The sequence below is a fragment of the Oncorhynchus mykiss genome, chromosome 32, assembly GCF_013265735.2.
Source record: "Oncorhynchus mykiss isolate Arlee chromosome 32, USDA_OmykA_1.1, whole genome shotgun sequence".
Classification (NCBI taxonomy): Eukaryota; Metazoa; Chordata; class Actinopteri; order Salmoniformes; family Salmonidae; genus Oncorhynchus; species Oncorhynchus mykiss.
The window spans coordinates 5451590-5475286 of record NC_050572.1 but is presented as its reverse complement, the minus strand read 5'-3'; the positions used below and the strand labels follow the sequence as shown (position 1 = coordinate 5475286).

The 23697-nt window shown below is 41.4% G+C and overlaps 1 protein-coding gene across 1 annotated transcript; it reads left to right on the top strand.

The window, feature by feature from the left end:
- Positions 1-6956: 6956 nt before the first annotated feature.
- LOC110487843 (tissue alpha-L-fucosidase) lies at positions 6957-22939 on the top strand. Its single transcript, XM_036970848.1, has 8 exons — positions 6957-7505; positions 8064-8198; positions 8976-9222; positions 10119-10195; positions 12147-12270; positions 12587-12777; positions 16914-17013; positions 21947-22939. The coding sequence occupies exons 1-8, from the start codon at positions 7147-7149 to the stop codon at positions 22082-22084; spliced, it is 1371 nt and encodes a 456-aa protein (XP_036826743.1). The 5' UTR covers positions 6957-7146; the 3' UTR covers positions 22085-22939.
- The last annotated feature ends 758 nt before the right edge of the window (positions 22940-23697 follow it).

Sequence of the window (23697 nt, the reverse complement as noted above, 5' to 3'; positions counted from 1 at the left end):
GGGGTTTTATTCGTAACAGTAGAAAAGGGCTGTCCCATGACGCCAGATCATGTCTGTGTTCACGGGGGCGGGGCCAACGACTTAGTTCAACTTTACAGGGAATACAATTCTCTCACATTAACGGTTTAACATCACATCATTTCACAGATAGTTTCATCTTTACTCATTCATTTTATACAAGAATTAGATGCACACCTCATAACGGGGGCTCCTGTATAAACAAGAGTTATGGTAATGTGACTGTATTGTCTTTCATAATAAGGTCACAAACATGAAAGAAAACGTACCGGGTCGTAGCTGGCTTCTCCACCGACCGTTTTACACATTCTCCAAGACATGGATATTGTTCAGTTCTCAAGTTGTGTGATATAGAAAGAACAAAAGAACTTCTTCTACGTCTCTCTTTCTGCATGGTCAGGGGGAGAGAGTCTCCTCCAGGAATGTACGACCTGAAATAACAGAACCTGGGTGTCGGAGAGAGGGGGAATGCCACACTCTATACCCAGAAAGGACCACGTCATGACATGTCCCTAGGAGAAAGACATTGTGTTGTCTCTAGGAGAAAGGCATTGTGTTGTCCCTAGGAGAAAGGCATTGTGTTGTCCCTAGGAGAAAGACATTGTGTTGTCCCTAGGAGAAAGACATTGTGTTGTCCCTAGGAGAAAGAGAAAGACATTGTGTTGTCCCTAGGAGAAAGACATTGTGTTGTCCCTAGGAGAAAGACGTTGTGTTGTCCCTAGGAGAAAGACATTGTGTTGTCCCTAGGAGAAAGACATTGTGTTGTCCCTAGGAGAAAGACATTGTGTTGTCCCTAGGAGAAAGACATTGTGTTGTCCCTAGGAGAAAGACATTGCGTTGTCCCTAGGAGAAAGACATTGTGTTGTCTCTAGGAGAAAGACGTTGTGTTGTCCCTAGGAGAAAGACATTGCGTTGTCCCTAGGAGAAAGACATTGTGTTGTCCCTAGGAGAAAGACATTGTGTTGTCCCTAGGAGAAAGACATTGCGTTGTCCCTAGGAGAAAGACATTGTGTTGTCTCTAGGAGAAAGACGTTGTGTTGTCCCTAGGAGAAAGACATTGTGTTGTCCCTAGGAGAAAGACGTTGTGTTGTCTCTAGGAGAAAGACATTGTGTTGTCCCTAGGAGAAAGACATTGTGTTGTCCCTAAGAGAAAGACGTCTCTTCTACTTGGTCATGGTGGCACAATACACCAGGTGATGATTCGCCATAGCAGTCTGTTCTCCATGGAAACAGCAGGTGTCTTGTCCTCAACAGCCTCATCAACTCTATGCAAAGGAGATGTGTCGCGCTGCATGAGGAAATATGGGACTGGTTTTCTGATCCGCGCCCATACATTGTTTTTTTTTTTAAAGGTATCTGTGACCAACAGACGCATATCTTAATTCCCAGTCATGTGAAAATCCATACATTAGGACCAAATTTATTTAAATTGACTGAGTTCCTTATATGAACTGTAACTCAGTAAATTGTTACATGTTGCGTTTATATTTTTATTCAGTGTCTATTTCCGGATGTTGTGTATCTTTGGAAATAATCATAATTCATGTCAATTCAAGGAAAGTAATTTGTCCAAAAATGTTGTTCTCTTGTCATAGTTTACAAATTGAAAACTATAAAACTTAAATTGAGCGGCTGGACAGAGTGAATTGATCCACCTACATATTTCTGTACTGAATGACATATTACCACGACCTTTTAAAACCATGTCTATCTTTATTTCCCAAAGACAATTCAACACATTCACAATCACTTTTTTTTTCTTGTCTATTCTATCTATCGTTTGAAGCATATTTTAACACAGCCTTTAACACCTAACAAACACTTTGTACTTTTAACACAGGCTGGGTTGTTACCACATAAACCAGTGATAATGTATTACACCAGGGAAGAAAACACTTACATTGGCTCCACTTGCCATTGGTTCAATCTCCACATTGACTCTGTACCAGTACCCCCTGTATATAGCCTCCACATTGACTCTGTACCGGTGCCCCCTGTATATAGCCTCCACATTGACTCTGTACCAGTACCCCCTGTATATAGTCTCCACATTGACTCTGTACCGTAACACCCTGTATATAGCCTCCACATTGACTCTGTACCGGTACCCCCTGTATATAGTCTCCACATTGACTCTGTACCGTAACACCCTGTATATAGCCTCCACATTGACTCTGTACTGGTACCCCCTGTATATAGCCTCCACATTGACTCTGTACCGTAACACCCTGTATATAGCCTCCACATTGACTCTGTACTGGTACCCCCTGTATATAGCCTCCACATTGCCTCTGTACCGGTACCCCCTGTATATAGCCTCCACATTGACTCTGTATCGTAACACCCTGTATATAGCCTCCACATTGAATCTGTACCGGTACCCCCTGTATATAGCCTCCACATTGACTCTGTACTGGTACCCCCTGTATATAGCCTCCACATTGCCTCTGTACCGTAACACCCTGTATATAGCCTCCACATTGACTCTGTACCGGTACCCCCTGTATATAGCCTCCACATTGACTCTGTACCGTAATACCCTGTATATAGCCTCCACATTGACTCTGTACCAGTACCCCCTGTATATAGTCTCCACATTGACTCTGTACCGTAACACCCTGTATATAGCCTCCACATTGACCCTCTTACGGTACCCCCTGTATATAGCCTCCACATTGACTCTGTACCGGTACACCCTGTATATAGCCTCCACAATGACTCTGTACCGTAACACCCTGTATATAGCCTCCACATTGACTCTGTACCGTAACACCCTGTATATAGCCTCCACAATGACTCTGTACCGGTACCTCCTGTATATAGCCTCCACATTGACTCTGTACCGGTACACCCTGTATATAGCCTCCACAATGACTCTGTACCGGTACCCCCCTGTATACAGCCTCCACATTGACTCTGTACTGGTGCCCCCTGTATATAGCCTCCACATTGACTCCCTGTATATAGTCTCCACATTGACTCTGTACCGTAACACCCTGTATATAGCCTCCACATTGACTCTGTACCGTAACACCCTGTATATAGCCTCCAAATTGACTCTGTACCGTAACACCCTGAATATAGTCTCCACATTGACTCTGTACCGTAACACCCGGTATATAGCCTCCAAATTGACTCTGTACCGTAACACCCTGTATATAGCCTCCACATTGACTCTATACCGTAACACCCTTCATATAGCCTCCACATTGACTCTGTACCGGAACACCCTGTATATAGCCTCCACATTGACTCTGTACCGTAATACCCTGTATATAGCCTCCACCTTGACTCTGTACCGTAACACCCTGTATATAGCCTCCACATTGACTCTGTACCGGAACCCCCTGTATATAGCCTCCACATTGACTCTGTACCGTAACACCCTGTATATAGCCTCCACATTGACTCTGTACCGGTACCCCCTGTATATAGCCTCCACATTGACTCTGTACCGGAACCCCCTGTATATAGCCTCCACATTGACTCTGTACTGGTACACCCTGTATATAGCCTCCACATTGACTGTGTACCGTAACACCCTGTATATAGCCTCCACATTGACTCTGTACCGTAACCCCCTGTATATAGCCTCCACATTGACTCTGTACCGGAACCCCCTGTATATAGCCTCCACATTGACTCTGTACTGGTACACCCTGTATATAGCCTCCACATTGACTGTGTACCGTAACCCCCTGTATATAGCCTCCACATTGTTATTTGCTGCTCTTTATTTGTTGTTCTTATATCTTATTCAGCATTTCACTGTGAGGTCTACTACACCTGTTGTATTCAGCATTTCACTGTGAGGTCTACGACACCTGTTGTATTCATCATTTCACTGTGAGGTCTACTACACCTGTTGTATTCAGCATTTCACTGTGAGGTCTACTACACCTGTTGTATTCAGCATTTCACTGTGAGGTCTACTACACCTGTTGTATTCAGCATTTCACTGTGAGGTCTACTACACCTGTTGTATTCAGCATTTCACTGTGAGGTCTACTACACCTGTTGTATTCAGCATTTCACTGTGAGGTCTACTACACCTGTTGTATTCAGCATTGCACTGTGAGGTCTACTTCACCTGTTGTATTCAGCATTTCACTGTGAGGTCTACTACACCTGTTGTATTCAGCATTTCACTGTGAGGTCTACTACACCTGTTGTATTCAGCATTTCACTGTGAGGTCTACTACACCTGTTGTATTCAGCATTTCACTGTAAGGTCTACTACACCTGTTGTATTCAGCATTTCACTGTGAGGTCTACTACACCTGTTGTATTCATCATTTCACTGTGAGGTCTACTACACCTGTTGTGTTCAGCATTTCACTGTAAGGTCTACCTACACCTGTTGTATTCAGCATTTCACTGTGAGGTCTACTACACCTGTTGTATTCAGCATTTCACTGTGAGGTCTACTACACCTGTTGTATTCAGCATTTCACTGTGAGGTCTACTACACCTGTTGTATTCAGCATTTCACTGTTAGGTCTACTACACCTGTTGTATTCAGCATTTCACTGTGAGGTCTACTACACCTGTTGTATTCAGCATTTCACTGTGAGGTCTACTACACCTGTTGTATTCAGCATTTCACTGTGAGGTCTACTACACCTGTTGTATTCAGCATTTCACTGTGAGGTCTACTACACCTGTTGTATTCAGCATTTCACTGTGAGGTCTACTACACCTGTTGTATTCAGCATTTCACTGTGAGGTAGCCTCCTGTTGTATTCGATGCACGTGACACATAACCTTTCATTTGGTTTGAATTACATCTGCATCCCTGTACATGTGACTAGTAATATCTAATCTATCCCTTGTCTCAATCTACCCTACTCTCCCTGGACATATGACTAGTAATATCTAATCTATCCCTTTGTCTCAATCTACCCTACTCTCCCTGGACATATGACTAGTAATATCTAATCTATCCCTTTGTCTCAATCTACCCTACTCTCCCTGGACATATGACTAGTAATATCTAATCTATCCCTTTGTCTCAATCTACCCTACTCTCCCTGTACATATGACTAGTAATATCTAATCTATCCCTTTGTCTCAATCTACCCTACTCTCCCTGGACATATGACTAGTAATATCTAATCTATCCCTTTGTCTCAATCTACCCTACTCTCCCTGGACATATGACTAGTAATATCTAATCTATCCCTTTGTCTCAATCTACCCTACTCTCCCTGGACATATGACTAGTAATATCTAATCTATCCCTTTGTCTCAATCTACCCTACTCTCCCTGTACATATGACTAGTAATATCTATCTATCCATTTGGCTCAATCTACCCCACTCTCCCCTACCTACAATTTAGTCATGGTAAACTTCTAATAAACTGTGTGTGTTAGTTTATGTATAGTGAAGTTTATCGTGAATAACTTTTTTCATAAAATACGGTTTCCTGCAGAACCTGCTTAGTCAGTGTTTTCAGAGGCTAGTGACAATAAGGAGGAGCCACAATAGTGGAATTTGCAGTTCGCCTTCAAAATAAATTATCCCCATGTATCGGCCTCATGTGAGGTAAACATCAGTGATACTATCAAGAGCAGTGTGCGGTTTCATTTTTCTACGGTAACCCGTTATATAAAAGTGATAATGCCCTCGAAGCCGGTGTTCGGAAGATATATTGGACGGTTTACTCAGCCTTGTCTCAGGATGGTAAGTTGGTGGTTGGAGATATCTCTCTAGTGGTGTGGAGGCTGTGCTTTGGCAAAGTGGGGTGGGGTTATATCCTTCCTGTTTGGCCCTGTCCGGAGGTATCATCGGATGGGGCCACCGTGTCTCCTGACCCCTCCTGTCTCAGCCTCCAGTATTTATTCTGCAATAGTTTGTGTCGGGGGGCTAGGGTCCGTCTGTTATATCTGCAGTACTTCTCCTGTCTTATCCGGTGTCCTGTGTGAATTTAAGTGTGCTTTCTCTAATTCTCTCTTTCTTTCTCTCTCTCAGAGGACCTGAGCCCTAGGACCATGCCTCAGGACTACCTGGCATGATGACTCCTTGCTGTCCCCAGTCCACCTGGCCGTGCTGCTGCTCCAGTTTCAACTGTTCTGCCTGTGGCTATGGAACCCTGACCTGTTCACTGGACGTGCTACATTGTCCCGGACCTGCTGTTTTCAACTCTCTAGAGACAGCAGGAGCGGTAGAGATACTCTCAATGATCGGCTATGAAAAGCCAACTGACATTTACTCCTGAGATGCTGACTTGCTGCACCCTCGACAACCACTGTGATTATTATTATTTGACCCTGCTGGTCATCTATGAACATTTGAACATCTTGGCCATGTTATGTTATAATCTCCACCCGGCACAGCCAGAAGAGGACTGGCCATCCCAGATAGCCTGGTTCCTCTCTAGGTTTCTTCCTAGGTTTGGGCCTTTCTAGGGAGTGTTTCCTAGCCACTGTGCTACTACACCTGCATTGCTTGCTGTTTGTGGTTTTAGGCTGGGTTTCTGTACAGCACTGTGTGACATAAGCTGTACATTTGATTGATTAATTGATTGATTAATTTACTAATAGCATCTGTGACAATACATCCTCCAAACGCCGGTTTCTCGGGCTTCACATAATTATCTCACCAGTCGACCTTCTACGTATCAAATATTCAGTTTGCACAATTGGCCCAGCGTCGTCCGGGTTTGGCTGGCGTAGGCCGAGAATTGGTTTTTAACTGACTTGTCTAGTTAAATAAAGGTTAAACATAAATACTAATACATATTGCAATGTTCATCCTTACCTATGGAGCTAACTTTTTTTTTTGTCAAATTAAATTAATTATTGTATTTAGTTGAATTTATATAACAACATTCTGATCTTGTTTAGCATTATCTAGTCCAAATATGTCATGATTCCACTATTTGTATCGTTTGAATCACTTTCAATTTGGGACTTTTATTTTAAAGGCAAAGCCCGGATTCCACTATCCTTGTTGTCGCTAGCGTCACACAGGTGTTTTCACCCCAACCGCAACAGAAACAAGTCATGTGAGTGAGTGCCTTTCTTTACATAATGGGACATCATTGGACTACAAAGTGGTTTTAAGGGCTATGCCAGCGCCGTTTGCATCACTTCATCAGCTTTAGTTCTTTCTGAAAGAACTGAAAATGACCTCTTTGATTCTGAGGAGTTTGTTACTAGCTGCAGTGGTTGCAATCTCGTCAGGAAATGGAGTGCGGTATACGGCCAATTGGACAAGTATCGACTCCCGGCCGTTACCGGTGTGGTACGACGAGTCGAAGATCGGTATTTTCGTTCACTGGGGGGTATTCTCCGTGCCCGGATACGGCCAGTTCAGTGAGTGGTTCTGGCAGTCGTGGAGAGGCGCACATCGAGCAGACGAGGTTGAGTTTATGAAGAAAAACTACCCTGTGGGTTTTAAATACGCAGATTTTGCGCACTATTTCAAAGCGCAGTTCTTCGACCCTGATGAGTGGGCTGAAATATTTGAAGCTTCTGGAGCCAAGTAAGTAGCAGACTAAAGTTTATTTAATGGCATACTTATTCAACTAGGCTACTCAACACAAGAGTGCACGAACGATATCTAACTAAGTATTTTACATGGGTTGAACGCCTCAATCACACCGACAGTATTACTGCGCGAAATGGTACGCAACATCATCTGAATATGTGTGCAACAAAAGTTAAACTTTCACCTTCTGCTACTATTTCTGTCAAGCCGTCTAAGCGCATACAGTTTGATGCATACGGTAGATAAACACCGCGTTCCATTGGTAATGAATGTATTTCTGTTGGACCAAAAAATGATCGGTGTCGGTGTGATCGAGGCGTTACACACAAGGGATGCACTGTTCCAGTTGGCTATTTTTTTTGTGTATAAATTGTCGTGAAAAGTTGAAATGGAACCGACTGCTTAGTTTGTCCACATGCTCCTAAATTGAAATTAAGCTCTTGGGCAGACATTTTTTACGTTTTTTTATTCTTCTATTTGTGAGATGATGACGACCCCCCCCCCCCCCCCCCCCCTCCTCTGTAATGCTGTACACTTTACATACATTGCCAGGTACGTGGTGTTCACATCCAAGCATCACGAGGGCTTCTGTAACTGGCCGTCTGCAGACTCGTGGAACTGGAACTCTGTGGACACTGGACCACACAGAGACCTGGTGGGAGACCTGGCAGCTGCCGTACGCAAGAGGTAGGACGTGGGGGACGTTGCCCCTAGACACTGATCTCCAGTCAGTTTAGCATCCCCTAACTGTTAAGGTTGGGGAGAACTGATCTTAGATCTGTACCTGGGGGAAACCACACCCCAGAGCCTCTTTCACCACTTAATGACTGTGTTCCCCTGGATCAGGTTATTCTGGTTAGACAGGTTTGGAAACCAAGGCATGTATTCTCAATGCTTCCCAGTCCATTTTCACCTCTTCCCCAGACATGCTCAATGCTTCCCCAGACATGCTCAATGCTTCCCCAGACATGCTCAATGCTTCCCCAGACATGCTCAATGCTTCCCCAGACATGCTCAATGCTTCCCCAGACATGCTCAATGCTTCCCCAGACATGCTCAATGCTTCCCCAGACATTCTCAATGCTTCCCCAGACATTCTCAATGCTTCCACAGACATTCTCAATGCTTCCACAGACATTTCGCTACACTCGCAATAACATCTGCTAACGATGTGTATGTGACCAATAAAATTAGATTTTGATTTGACTATCTAGGTTCTAGGATCAGTGTTAACTTTGGGAAGTGCCTGATCCTAGAGCAGCATTCCTACTCCGAGACTCTTTGGGAAGTTCCTATAGCCTGATCCTAGAGCAGCATTCCTACTCCGAGACTCTTTGGGAAGTTCCTATAGCCTGATCCTAGAGCAGCGTTCCTACTCCGAGACTCTGGGAATACGGGGCCTGGTTGGTTTGTGGGATCTCCGGTCATAACAGCTCACGTTTCACATACATTCTGTTTCCATAGGAAGGGACTGCACTTTGGCCTGTACCACTCCCTGTATGAGTGGTTCCATCCACTGTACCTGAAGGACAAGGCTTCCGGGTACAAGACCCAGGAGTTTGTCTTCCGGAAGGCTCTTCCTGAGCTGGTTAACCTGGTGATGACCTACAAGCCAGAACTGATCTGGTCCGATGGGGATTGGGAAGCTCCTGACACCTACTGGAACTCAACAGAATTCCTGGCCTGGCTCTACAACGACAGTCCTGTCAAGGTGAGCGAGGCTGAGGCTGAGGGAAGATGCAAAATGGAGGGCGTCCCAAATGCTACCCTATTCACTTTGAAGTGTGTCACTTTTGACCAGGTCCACTAGGGATATGACAAATGATTGACATTTGTTTTTACCAGTTCTTGTCTAGGTACTAGCTGATGTCATGACACGAAGTTAGAACTGTGTGTGTCACCTGACCTATGCCATTTAGGGGGTGGAGTTAAAACTGTGTCACCTGACCTATATGTCAGTTAGGGGGTGGAGTTAGAACTGTGTGTCACCTGACCTATATGAGTTAGAACTGTGTGTCACCTGACCTATATGTCAGTTAGGGGGTGGAGTTAGAACTGTGTCTCACCTGACCTATATGAGTTAGAACTGTGTGTCACCTGACCTATATGTTAGTTAGGGGGTGGAGATAGAACTGTGTGTCACCTGACCTAAATGAGTTAGAACTGTGTGTCACCTGACCTATATGTCAGTTAGGGGGTGGAGTTAGAACTGTGTGTCACCTGACCTATATGAGTTAGAACTGTGTGTCACCTGACCTATATGTCAGTTAGGGGGTGGAGTTAGAACTGTGTGTCACCTGACCTATATGTCAGTTAGGGGGTGGAGTTAGAACTGTGTGTCACCTGACCTATATGTTAGTTAGGGGGTGGAGATAGAACTGTGTGTGTCGTGTGATATGTGTCATAAGATGCACCTGATCACATTTAGGTCCGGTGACATGTCACAACCAGATACAAGATAACTCGTTCACCTTTTTGGTTATTTTTTTTTCTGGTCTGAAACCCATTAGGACATAAAGTTGTGTCTTTGTAAATATGAACTACACTACTGCCCCTTTTTGTTAACCCAGAACAACACTGACTTCTGATTTCAATCTACTTCCCCAGGACTTTGTGGTGGTCAATGACAGATGGGGGAATGGTTGTTACTGTAAACATGGAGGTTACTACAACTGTGCCGACAGGTAGACTACCCTCTAGCACCAACACTGAACCCTAGATCGGCTCTCTTTAGGCGTTCAGGGGTTGGAACCACAATATATTTTTCCAATCGTTTCATTCTGAGCAGAACCACGTTCTTTTTATTGCTCTCGTCCAGAACCAGCAAAACAAAGTTCTGAACCACCCTGTCGTGGAAATTCCAACCAGAAAGGAGAGAGAGGCTGTAGATTCTTCGAACAACTTTTTTTTTTTAAATTAAGATTTGTAAAAATGTGACTTGTTAAACATCACCTCAATGGTGTATGGGCTCTCAACCAACGAAGAAGAGTTGTCTCAGTTTATATGGAAAAATCTAAAATACAGCCCCCCCCCCTTTGGGTGGTGTCACAAACAAACTGGTCGGTGACCATGGAACTGAGAAACTGCGGTTGGCCTGTGGTAAGGTTTTGTCGCTCCGTTTCTCAATGCTCATTGTCTCGACACTGTTTTCCAAAAGGAACCAAAACCATTTGTCCTGCTCGTCTCTCCCAGCTTAGTTCAGTCTACTGCTACGTGGAATGACAGCATTCTGTCTGTAAATCCAACACCGCGATTCAGTCACGTGGACAAAGGGGAAGTGTTCTAGCAGAGGTAGCAGGTCTCGTCAGTACATCATATGACTTTAACTAAATCCCTAGATAAACATTATAACAGCAATTTCTGCCACAATAACCCCCCCCCCCCCCCCCAACAACAAAAAATACCGGTTTTAAATAGGAACTATCTGTTCCTCTTTTAACCTGTGATATCAAAAAAATATGTACATATTTTTTTTTTTACATTCATTAAATTACTTCAACTAGTTTGGCTAGAGTAGGCAAGCTAGTTGTTTTGCATGTTTTGATGGACAGACACGTGTAGCCTATGGCACAAGATGCGACCTGAATTTTTTTTCAGGGTGGGGAGAGGGGGTTTGATGAGGAGGCTTGAAGCGCTGGGCATCTTGTTGTTATGACATGTATTATCAGAATTATACCTACGGAGGAGCAGCTTCTATGGGAACGTCCTAGCTAGATCCTAGAGCTAGCTAGCAAACAAGCTTGTGTGTGCAAGAATTAAAAACACGTCTTAACTTTTTGTAGTTAATAAATCCAATGTGAAATGTAACTATGCCTATAGTATCCCTAACTAGCATTGGAAAAAGTGAATCCAATCTCTTTATCCTCTGAATGACGATTGTAACGTCGGTAGACGATATGCTTTGGAGGGCAGGTAGCCTACACACTCACACACACACACTGGCAAAGATTTCAATCGGGCAGGCAGAGATAAGAATTTTCTGCCAGTAACCGAAAGGTTGCCAGGTCGAATCCCCTGAGCTGACGAGGTAAAAATCTGTTCTGCCCTTGAACAAGGCAGGTTCCTAGGCCGTCATTGTAAATAAGAATTTGTTCTTAACTGACTTAACCTCGTTAAATAAATACAATTCTGAGTGACAGAGGAAGGGCTTTGCATTTGTTGCTTCTTTTAGTTTTTTTTGTGGGACCCAAGAAAAATGGCTGAAATGTATAAGAATGTTATCAACTAGTTCCCATGCTTTAAAAAATAAATAAAGGTTCTGTTCCAGGAACGGTATGGGTCACTTTCGTTCCCTTTTCTGTTCCTTGAACCGGTTCCAACCCGTTTTACATTACATTTTGGGTAATTTAGCAGACACTCTTATTCAGAGCAAGTAATAGTCAGGTAGTACTGTATGTATATCTTTCTCTCTTTTATTTATATATATATATATATATATAGCATTAGACATATGCTAATATCCCCATCTCCTCTGATTAGGTGGAATCTTCCTAGACTCTGCCTACAACTGTTCAGTCATGTAGGATTTACACATGGAATACACAAACAGACTGTCACCCTTGGCACCATATCAGACCTGGCACACATTTTGAACCAGTGGGTTGTGTGTGTGTTTTTATATATCTTCACTCTCAGGTTCACGCCAGGCTCTCTGCCTAACCACAAGTGGGAGAAGTGCCAGTCCATCGACAACCGCTCCTGGGGTTACCGAAGAAACATGAAGCTCATCGAGCTGATGGACCTGCCCACCATCATAACGGTTAGAGGTCACAGGAAGTGAAATCAGTACTGAGTGGACAAACACAACTGGGGCTCAGTTTGAATACTTTGGAGTTGTTTGGTCTTGCTTCTCTCCTTGTGGACTAATCTGACTATAGCTTATTCAATGAGCTATGGCCTCTATCAGCTTCTTCTCTGCTCACTTTGTAACAGCAGGATGTCTTTCTCTTTCTGCACGCTGATGACTGGGTGTGTCTTATCTCTATTTCATAAACAAGAGTTGTCACTAACTTGGTAAATACTGCCTGTGTCTCTCGAGTATAAATATAACATCTCTGTTGTTGGTGTTTCATCAGGACATGGTGTATGTGGTGGCCCTGGGTGGTAACTACCTGCTGAACATAGGCCCCATGGAGGATGGTATGATCTCCCCTCTCTTTGAGGAGAGGCTGAGGGGCATGGGGGCCTGGCTGGGGGTCAACGGAGAGGCCATCTACTCCTCCAAACCCTGGAGGCTCCAGGGGGAGAACACCACCGTGCCTGTCTGGTAAGAGGCAATACAATACAGTCTGGTAGGAGACAATACAATACAGTCTGGTAGGAGGCAAAACAATACAGTCTGGTAGGAGGCAATACAATACAGTCTGGTAGGAGACAATACAATACAGTCTGGTAGGAGGCAAAACAATACAGTCTGGTAGGAGACAATACAATACAGTCTGGTAGGAGGCAAAACAATACAGTCTGGTAGGAGACAATACAATACAGTCTGGTAGGAGGCAAAACAATACAGTCTGGTAGGAGGCAATACAATACAGTCTGGTAGGAGACGATACAATACAGTCTGGTAGGAGGCAAAACAATACAGTCTGGTAGGAGACGATACAATACAGTCTGGTAGGAGACGATACAATACAGTCTGGTAGGAGGCAATACAATACAGTCTGGTAGGAGGCAATACAATACAGTCTGGTAGGAGGCAATACAATACAGTCTGGTAGGAGGCAATACAATACAGTCTGGTAGGAGGCAATACAATACAGTCTGGTAGGAGACAATACAATACAGTCTGGTAGGAGGCAATACAATACAGTCTGGTAGGAGACAATACAATACAGTCTGGTAGGAGGCAATACAATACAGTCTGGTAGGAGGCAATACAATACAGTCTGGTAGGAGGCAATACAATACAGTCTGGTAGGAGGCAATACAATACAGTCTGGTAGGAGGCAATACAATACAGTCTGGTAGGAGACAATACAATACAGTCTGGTAGGAGGCAATACAATACAGTCTGGTAAGAGGCAATACAATACAGTCTGGTAAGAGGCAATACAATACAGTCTGGTAAGAGGCAATACAATACAGTCTGGTAAGAGGCAATACAATACAGTCTGGTAAGAGGCAATACAATACAGTCTGGTAAGAGGCAATACAATACAGTCTGGTAAGAGGCAATACAATACAGTCTGGTAAGAGGCAATACAATACAGTCTGGTAAGAGGCAATACAATACAGTCTGGTAAGAGGCAATACAATACAGTCTGGTAGGAGGCAATACAATACAGTCTGGTAGGAGGCAATACAATACAGTCTGGTAGGAGGCAATACAATACAGTCTGGTAGGAGGCAATACAATAAAGTCTGGTAGGAGGCAATACAATACAGTCTGGTAGGAGACAATACAATAAAGTCTGGTAGGAGGCAATACAATAAAGTCTGGTAGGAGGCAATACAATACAGTCTGGTGAGAGGCAATACAATACAGTCTGGTGAGAGGCAATACAATACAGTCTGGTGAGAGGCAATACAATACAGTCTGGTAAGAGGCAATACAATACAGTCTGGTAGGAGACAATACAATACAGTCTGGTAGGAGGCAATACAATACAGTCTGGTAGGAGGCAATACAATACAGTCTGGTAAGAGGCAATACAATACAGTCTGGTAGGAGACAATACAATACAGTCTGGTAGGAGGCAATACAATACAGTCTGGTGAGAGGCAACACAATACAGTCTGGTTAGAGGCAATACAATACAGTCTGGTGAGAGGCAACACAATACAGTCTGGTGAGAGGCAATACAATACAGTCTGGTGAGAGGCAATACAATACAGTCTGGTGAGAGGCAATACAATACAGTCTGGTGAGAGGCAATACAATACAGTCTGGTGAGAGACAATACAGTCTGGTGGGAGGCAATACAATACAGTCTGGTGGGAGGCAATACAATACAGTCTGGTGAGAGGCAATACAATACAGTCTGGTGAGAGGCAATGCAATGCAATACAATACAGTCTGGTGAGAGGCAATACAATACAGTCTGGTGAGAGGCAATACAATACAGTCTGGTGAGAGGCAATACAATACAGTCTGGTGAGAGGCAACACAATACAGTCTGGTGAGAGGCAACACAATACAGTCTGGTGAGACAATACAGTCTGGTGAGACAATACAGTCTGGTGAGAGGCAATACAATACAGTCTGGTGAGAGGCAACACAATACAGTCTGGTGAGAGGCAATACAATACAGTCTGGTAGGAGGCAATACAATACAGTCTGGTAGGAGGCTATACAATACAGTCTGGTGAGAGGCAATGCAATGCAATGCAATACAGTCTGGTGAGAGGCAATACAACACAGTCTGGTGAGAGGCAATGCAATGCAATACAGTCTGGTGAGAGGCAATACAACACAGTCTGGTGAGAGGCAATGCAATACAGTCTGGTGAGAGGCAATGCAATACAATACAGTCTGGTGAGAGGCAATGCAATGCAATACAGTCTGGTGAGAGGCAATACAACACAGTCTGGTGAGAGGCAATGCAATGCAATACAGTCTGGTGAGAGGCAATACAACACAGTCTGGTGAGAGGCAATGCAATACAGTCTGGTGAGAGGCAATGCAATACAATACAGTCTGGTGAGAGGCAATGCAATACAATACAGTCTGGTGAGAGGCAATGCAATGCAATACAGTCTGGTGAGAGGCAATACAATACAGTCTGGTGAGAGGCAATACAATACAGTCTGGTAGGAGGCAATACAATACAGTCTGGTGAGAGGCAATACAATACAGTCTGGTGAGAGGCAACACAATACAGTCTGGTAGGAGGCAACACAATACAGTCTGGTAGGAGGCAATACAATACAGTCTGGTAGGAGGCAATACAATACAGTCTGGTGAGAGGCAATACAATACAGTCTGGTGAGAGGCAACACAATACAGTCTGGTGAGAGGCAACACAATACAGTCTGGTGAGAGGCAACACAATACAGTCTGGTGAGAGGCAACACAATACAGTCTGGTGAGAGGCAATACCATACAGTCTGGTAGGAGACAATACAATACAGTCTGGTGAGAGGCAATGCAATACAGTCTGGTAGGAGACAATACAATACAGTCTGGTAGGAGACAATACAATACAGTCTGGTGAGAGGCAATACCATACAGTCTGGTAGGAGACAATACAATACAGTCTGGTGAGAGGCAATGCAATACAGTCTGGTAGGAGACAATACAATACAGTCTGGTAGGAGACAATACAATACAGTCTGGTGAGAGGCAATACCATACAGTCTGATAGGAGACAATACAATACAGTCTGGTGAGAGGCAATGCAATACAGTCTGGTAGGAGACAATACAATACAGTCTGGTAGGAGACAATACAATACAGTCTGGTGAGAGGCAATACAATACAGTCTGGTAGGAGACAATACAATACAGTCTGGTGAGAGGCAATGCAATGCATAGATTTCCTGACTGAAATGTGGAATAATTGATCAGTCTTGGACAGGCTTGGGTCAAGTTACTACTTCTCTATTGTATTAACTATTGTAATGTAATTATCGTCGCCAAACCCACTGGCTCCAGGTCATCTACAAGACCCTGCCATGTAAAGTCCGATCCTTATCTCAGCTCGCTGGTCACCATAGCATCACCCACCTGTAGCACGCGCTCCAGCAGGTATATCTCTCTAGTCACCCCCAAAACCAATTATTTCTTTGGCCGCCTCTCCTTCCAGTTCTCTGCTGCCAATGACTGGAACGAACTACAAAAATCTCTGAAACTGGAAACACTTATCTCCCTCACTAGCTTTAAGCACCAACTGTCAGAGCAGCTCACAGATTACTGCACCTGTACATAGCCCACCTATAATTTAGCCCGAACAACTACCTCTTTCCCAACTGTATTTAATTTATTTATTTATTTTGCTCCTTTGCACCCCATTATTTTTATTTCTACTTTGCACATTCTTCCACTGCAAATCTACCATTCCAGTGTTTTACTTGCTATATTGTATTTACTTTGCCACCATGGCCTTTTTGCCTTTACCTCCCTTATCTCACCTCATTTGCTCACATCGTATATAGACTTGTTTATACTGTATTATTGACTGTATGTTTGTTTTACTCCATGTGTAACTCTGTGTCGTTGTATGCGTCAAACTGCTTTGCTTTATCTTGGCCAGGTCGCTATTGTAAATGAGAACTTGTTCTCAACTAGCCTACCTGGTTAAATAAAGGTGAAATAAAAAAAATAAACAATTATAAGACTGGGATTTTACTGCCATCTAGTGGTCAACTGTCATCCCGAGTCTTAAACAAGTCCTGACTGTGTGTGTCTGTATGTATGTGTATATATATACAGACAGACATCTAACTCTCTCCCCTTCCACAGGTACACCTCAAAGAACAACACGGTCTATGCCATACTACTGGAATGGCCTTCCAAACTGCTGTTTGACCTCGCAGCACCCAAAACCTCTGCGGACACTAATGTAAGTATACCACATAGTATTATACTCTAGTATACCACATAGTATTATACTCTAGTATACCACATAGTATTATACTCTAGTATACCACACGCAGTATTATACTCTACCACACACAGTATTATATTCTAGTATACCACACAGTATTATACTCTACCACACACAGTATTATACTCTACCACACACAGTATTATACTCTACCACACACAGTATTATACTCTATCACACACAGTATTATACTCTAGTATACCACACACAGTATTATACTCTACCACACACAGTATTATACTCTACCACACACAGTATTATACTCTACCACACCACACACAGTATTATACTCTAGTATACCACACAGTATTATACTCTAGTATACCACACACAGTATTATACTCTAGTATACCACACACAGTATTATACTCTAGTATACCACACACAGTATTATACTCTAGTATACGACACACAGTATTATACTCTAGTATACCACACACAGTATTATACTCTAGTATACCACACACCGTATTATACTCTAGTATACCACACACCGTATTATACTCTAGTATACCACACACAGTATTATACTCTAGTTGACCACACACAGTATTATACTCTAGTATACCACACACAGTATTATACTCTAGTATACCACACACAGTATTATACTCTAGTATACCACACACAGTATTATACTCTAGTATACCACACACAGTATTATACTCTAGTATACCACACACGGTATTATACTCTAGTATACCACACACAGTATTATACTCTACCACACCACACACAGTATTATACTCTACCACACCACACACAGTATTATACTCTAGTATACCACAGTATTATACTCTAGTATACCACACACAGTATTATACTCTAGTATACCACACACAGTATTATACTCTAGTATACCACACACAGTATTATACTCTGGTATACCACACACAGTATTATACTCTAGTATACCACACACAGTATTATACTCTAGTATACCACACACCGTATTATACTCTAGTATACCACACACCGTATTATACTCTAGTATACCACACACAGTATTATACTCTAGTTGACCACACACAGTATTATACTCTAGTTGACCACACACAGTATTATACTCTAGTTGACCACACACAGTATTATACTCTAGTATACCACACACAGTATTATACTCTAGTATACCACACACAGTATTATACTCTAGTATACCACACACGGTATTATACTCTAGTATACCACACACGGTATTATACTCTACCATACCACACACGGTATTATACTCTACCACACACGGTATTATACTCTACCACACACAGTATTATACTCTACCACATACAGTATTATACTCTACCACACACAGTATTATACTCTAGTATACCACACAGTATTATACTCTAGTATACAACACAGTATTATACTCTAGTATACCACACAGTATTATACTCTACCACACACAGTATTATACTCTACCACACACAGTATTATACTCTACCACACACAGTATTATATTCTAGTATACCACACAGTATTATACTCTAGTATACCACACACAGTATTATACTCTACCACACACAGTATTATACTCTACCACACACAGTATTATACTCTACCACACACATTATTATAGTCTACCACACACAGTATTATATTCTAGTATACCACACAGTATTATACTCTAGTATACCACACACAGTATTATACTCTACCACACACAGTATTATATTCTAGTATACCACACAGTATTATACTCTACCACACACTTTATTATACTCTACCACACACAGTATTATACTCTACCACACACAGTATTATACTCTAGTATACCACACAGTATTATACTCTAGTATACCACACACAGTATTATACTCTAGTATACCACACACCGTATTATACTCTAGTATACCACACACAGTATTATACTCTAGTATACCACACACAGTATTATACTCTAGTATACCACACACAGTATTATACTCTAGTATACCACACACAGTATTATACTCTAGTATACCACACACAGTATTATACTCTAGTATACCACACACAGTATTATACTCTAGTATACCACACACAGTATTATACTCTAGTATACCACACACAGTATTATACTCTAGTATACCACACACAGTATTATACTCTAGTATACCACACACAGTATTATACTCTAGTATACCACACACAGTATTATACTCTAGTATACCACACACAGTATTATACTCTAGTATACCACACACAGTATTATACTCTAGTATACCACACACAGTATTATACTCTAGTATACCACACACAGTATTATACTCTAGTATACCACACACAGTATTATACTCTAGTATACCACACACAGTATTATACTCTAGTATACCACACACAGTATTATACTCTAGTATACCACACACAGTATTATACTCTAGTATACCACACACAGTATTATACTCTAGTATACCACACACAGTATTATACTATAGTATACCACACACAGTATTATACTCTAGTATACCACACACAGTATTATACTCTAGTATACCACACACAGTATTATACTCTAGTATACCCCACACAGTATTATACTCTAGTATACCACACAGTATTATACTCTAGTATACCACACAGTATTATACTCTAGTATACCACACAGTATTATACTCTACCACACACAGTATTATACTCTACCACACACAGTATTATACTCTACCACACACAGTATTATACTCTACCACACACAGTATTATACTCTACCACACACAGTATTATACTCTACCACACACAGTATTATACTCTAGTATACCACACAGTATTATACTCTACCACACACAGTATTATACTCTACCACACACGGTATTATACTCTACCACACACAGTATTATACTCTACCACATACAGTATTATACTCTACCACACACAGTATTATACTCTAGTATACCACACAGTATTATACTCTAGTATACAACACAGTATTATACTCTAGTATACCACACAGTATTATACTCTACCACACACAGTATTATACTCTACCACACACAGTATTATATTCTAGTATACCACACAGTATTATACTCTACCACACACAGTATTATACTCTACCACACACAGTATTATACTCTACCACACACAGTATTATACTCTACCACACACAGTATTATACTCTACCACACACAGTATTATACTCTACCACACACATTATTATAGTCTACCACACACAGTATTGTATTCTAGTATACCACACAGTATTATACTCTAGTATACCACACACAGTATTATACTCTACCACACACAGTATTATATTCTAGTATACCACACAGTATTATACTCTACCACACACTTTATTATACTCTACCACACACAGTATTATACTCTACCACACACAGTATTATACTCTAGTATACCACACAGTATTATACTCTAGTATACCACACACAGTATTATACTCTAGTATACCACACACCGTATTATACTCTAGTATACCACACACAGTATTATACTCTAGTATACCACACACAGTATTATACTCTAGTATACCACACACAGTATTATACTCTAGTATACCACACACAGTATTATACTCTAGTATACCACACACAGTATTATACTCTAGTATACCACACACAGTATTATACTCTAGTATACCACACACAGTATTATACTCTAGTATACCACACACAGTATTATACTCTAGTATACCACACACAGTATTATACTCTAGTATACCACACACAGTATTATACTCTAGTATACCACACACAGTATTATACTCTAGTATACCACACACAGTATTATACTCTAGTATACCACACACAGTATTATACTCTAGTATACCACACACAGTATTATACTCTAGTATACCACACACAGTATTATACTCTAGTATACCACACACAGTATTATACTCTAGTATACCACACACAGTATTATACTCTAGTATACCACACACAGTATTATACTCTAGTATACCACACACAGTATTATACTCTAGTATACCACACACAGTATTATACTCTAGTATACCACACAGTATTATACTCTAGTATACCACACAGTATTATACTCTACCACACACAGTATTATACTCTACCACACACAGTATTATACTCTACCACACACAGTATTATACTCTACCACACACAGTATTATACTCTAGTATACCACACACAGTATTATACTCTAGTATACCACACAGTATTATACTCTACCACACATAGTATTATACTCTACCACACGCAGTATTATACTCTACCACACACAGTATTATACTCTAGTATACCACACAGTATTATACTCTACCACACACAGTATTATACTCTACCACACACAGTAATATACTCTACCACACACAGTATTATACTCTAGCATACCACACAGTATTATACTCTAGTATACCACACAGTATTATACTCTAGTATACCACACAGTATTATACTCTAGTATACCACACAGTATTATACTCTAGTATACCACACAGTATTATACTCTAGTATACCACACAGTATTATACTCTAGTATACCACACAGTATTATACTCTAGTATACCACACACAGTATTATACTCTAGTATACCACACACAGTATTATACTCTAGTATAACACACACAGTATTATACTCTAGTATACCACACACAGTATTATACTCTAGTATACCACACACAGTATTATACTCCAGTATACCACACACAGTATTATACTCTAGTATACCACACACAGTATTATACTCTAGTATACCACACACAGTATTATACTCTAGTATACCACACACAGTATTATACTCTAGTATACCACACACAGTATTATACTCTAGTATACCACACACAGTATTATACTCTAGTATACCACACACAGTATTATACTCTTATGGTTCTTTAACATGTGTGTTCGGTCCCATAAGGTACAAATATGTAAAAAGCAGCACCTGGTATGCTATAACCTGAATTATTTTCTGTCTCCTCAGGTCACTATACTGGACGACCCGTCCGTACCTCTGAAGTGGGTCTCAACGGCGCCAACCGGACTGGTGGTACTCATGCCTGACATCATGCCAGTTTCCCCAGGGCAAGGCTGGGTCCTGAAACTAGAGGGAGTGGTGTGAGAGGCGGTGAACATAACTGTTTTTTTAATTATTATACGTTAAGATATTATGACTGTTCATGTTTAAATTGTACGTTTCAGGGGTTGAAATGTAATTTTGTTTTAGGATTCTGACACTGGTTGATTTTGTGTGAGTCAGCTAAAGACTAGCTACCTTGACTGTGCAATAGATGGCAGCTCTGCAGCATCCCTATCAACAATGGCCTCCTTTCAAAACAAATATAGATATGGATAAAACAAAACAAACATTTGGTTATATCCTATTCAGCTACTTGAGGCAAATGTGAAGGAGACTCATTATGTTCAGCAGTAAGGATATTGGATGTTCATAAATGACACACCAAAGATAGGTATTTGTTTTCTGGGTTTGGTAGAAATGTGCATATTGCAACAGGCAATACAACAGGCAATACAACAGGCAATACAACAGGCAATACAACAGGCAATACAACAGGCAATACAACAGGCAATACAACAGGCAATACAACAGGCAATACAACAGGCAATACAACAGGCAATACAACAGGCAATACAACAGGCAATACTAAAAAAAGGGAACGTTCCACTTTTCACGACAATCTCTCTGTCGGCTTCCTGTGCCTTTTTTTTGGTGTGTGTGGACAATCTTTATTTCGTGTTAAACTGACATGACGTTGCACTGTCGTTTTTTTTATAGGCTCTATGTGAATGAAAGTTTTTAAATGTGTTTTTAATTGTTTTGAATTACCAGTATGTCTTTACATTTTTATTTTTATGCTGTTTCTCCTTGTAGCTACAAATTTTATTTTAACTCTATTAAAATGAAGCCCTTATCCGATTTTTTTTTTTACCACAATAAAAAGGTAGATCAACAGTCTGCTTGTCTGCATATCATTTATTCCTAAACTAGGTCTAAAATATTCAGTAGACTACAGAGAACTTGTTTGTCAAAAAATACAGTTTTCATTAAACCATTGGTGGGCATTTTATTTTTACGAACCGCTCTACAAGGAACAGTTTTTTAAACAGAAGTCATGTGACCACAGTCTTGGTGATACAGACTGTACATAACACCATTTTAAAAAGGTAGTTTCTGTAATGTGTACAGTAGATTACGCCTGTTAATATAATGGGCATAATGCCAACCCATAGATGGCGCTAGTGGAGCACCTGTCTATGATATATAAACGGGTGCGTTAACAGGATCCTAAACGGACACTCGATACTCTTCAATACCCCAAATAGCAAATCTGAGGAGGAAAATGGATTTCTTCGAAGAGGACAAATCCTTCAGGGAGGTAGATGGTCTCCCCTGTCCTCAGTGGTTCTCTCTCCACAGAACAAAGTGACAGGATGTAGTTTTATAACCCCGCCCTAGCCTGTGGTTGACCAATTAGAATTCCTCGCAATAAAACTAGCCAATGGCCAAATAACAAGTCATCCTATTTCAGAAGACATATTCCTCCCATGTCTCTGAACCATTGATCATTTATTTAAGTTTAATTATTTCCATTGATCGTCCTTTTGTCTCTGCGTTGTGTATTTATCTGACAATGTGGTGACCCGTAACACCCGAGTAAAGGATTATGTGTTTGACCAAACTCTCCTCCGTGAGTTATTTACGTACACAACATA

What these genes read in the sequence shown, in the direction of transcription:
- LOC110487843 (XM_036970848.1), top strand. Translation starts at nt 7,147, where the DNA reads ATGACCTCTTTGATTCTGAGGAGTTTGTTACTAGCTGCAGTGGTTGCA. An exon ending in GCAGCTGCCGTACGCAAGAG is followed by an intron (nt 8,199 to 8,975) that starts GTAGGACGTGGG and finishes CTGTTTCCATAG; the next exon opens with GAAGGGACTGCACTTTGGCC. An exon ending in TACTACAACTGTGCCGACAG is followed by an intron (nt 10,196 to 12,146) that starts GTAGACTACCCT and finishes CTTCACTCTCAG; the next exon opens with GTTCACGCCAGGCTCTCTGC.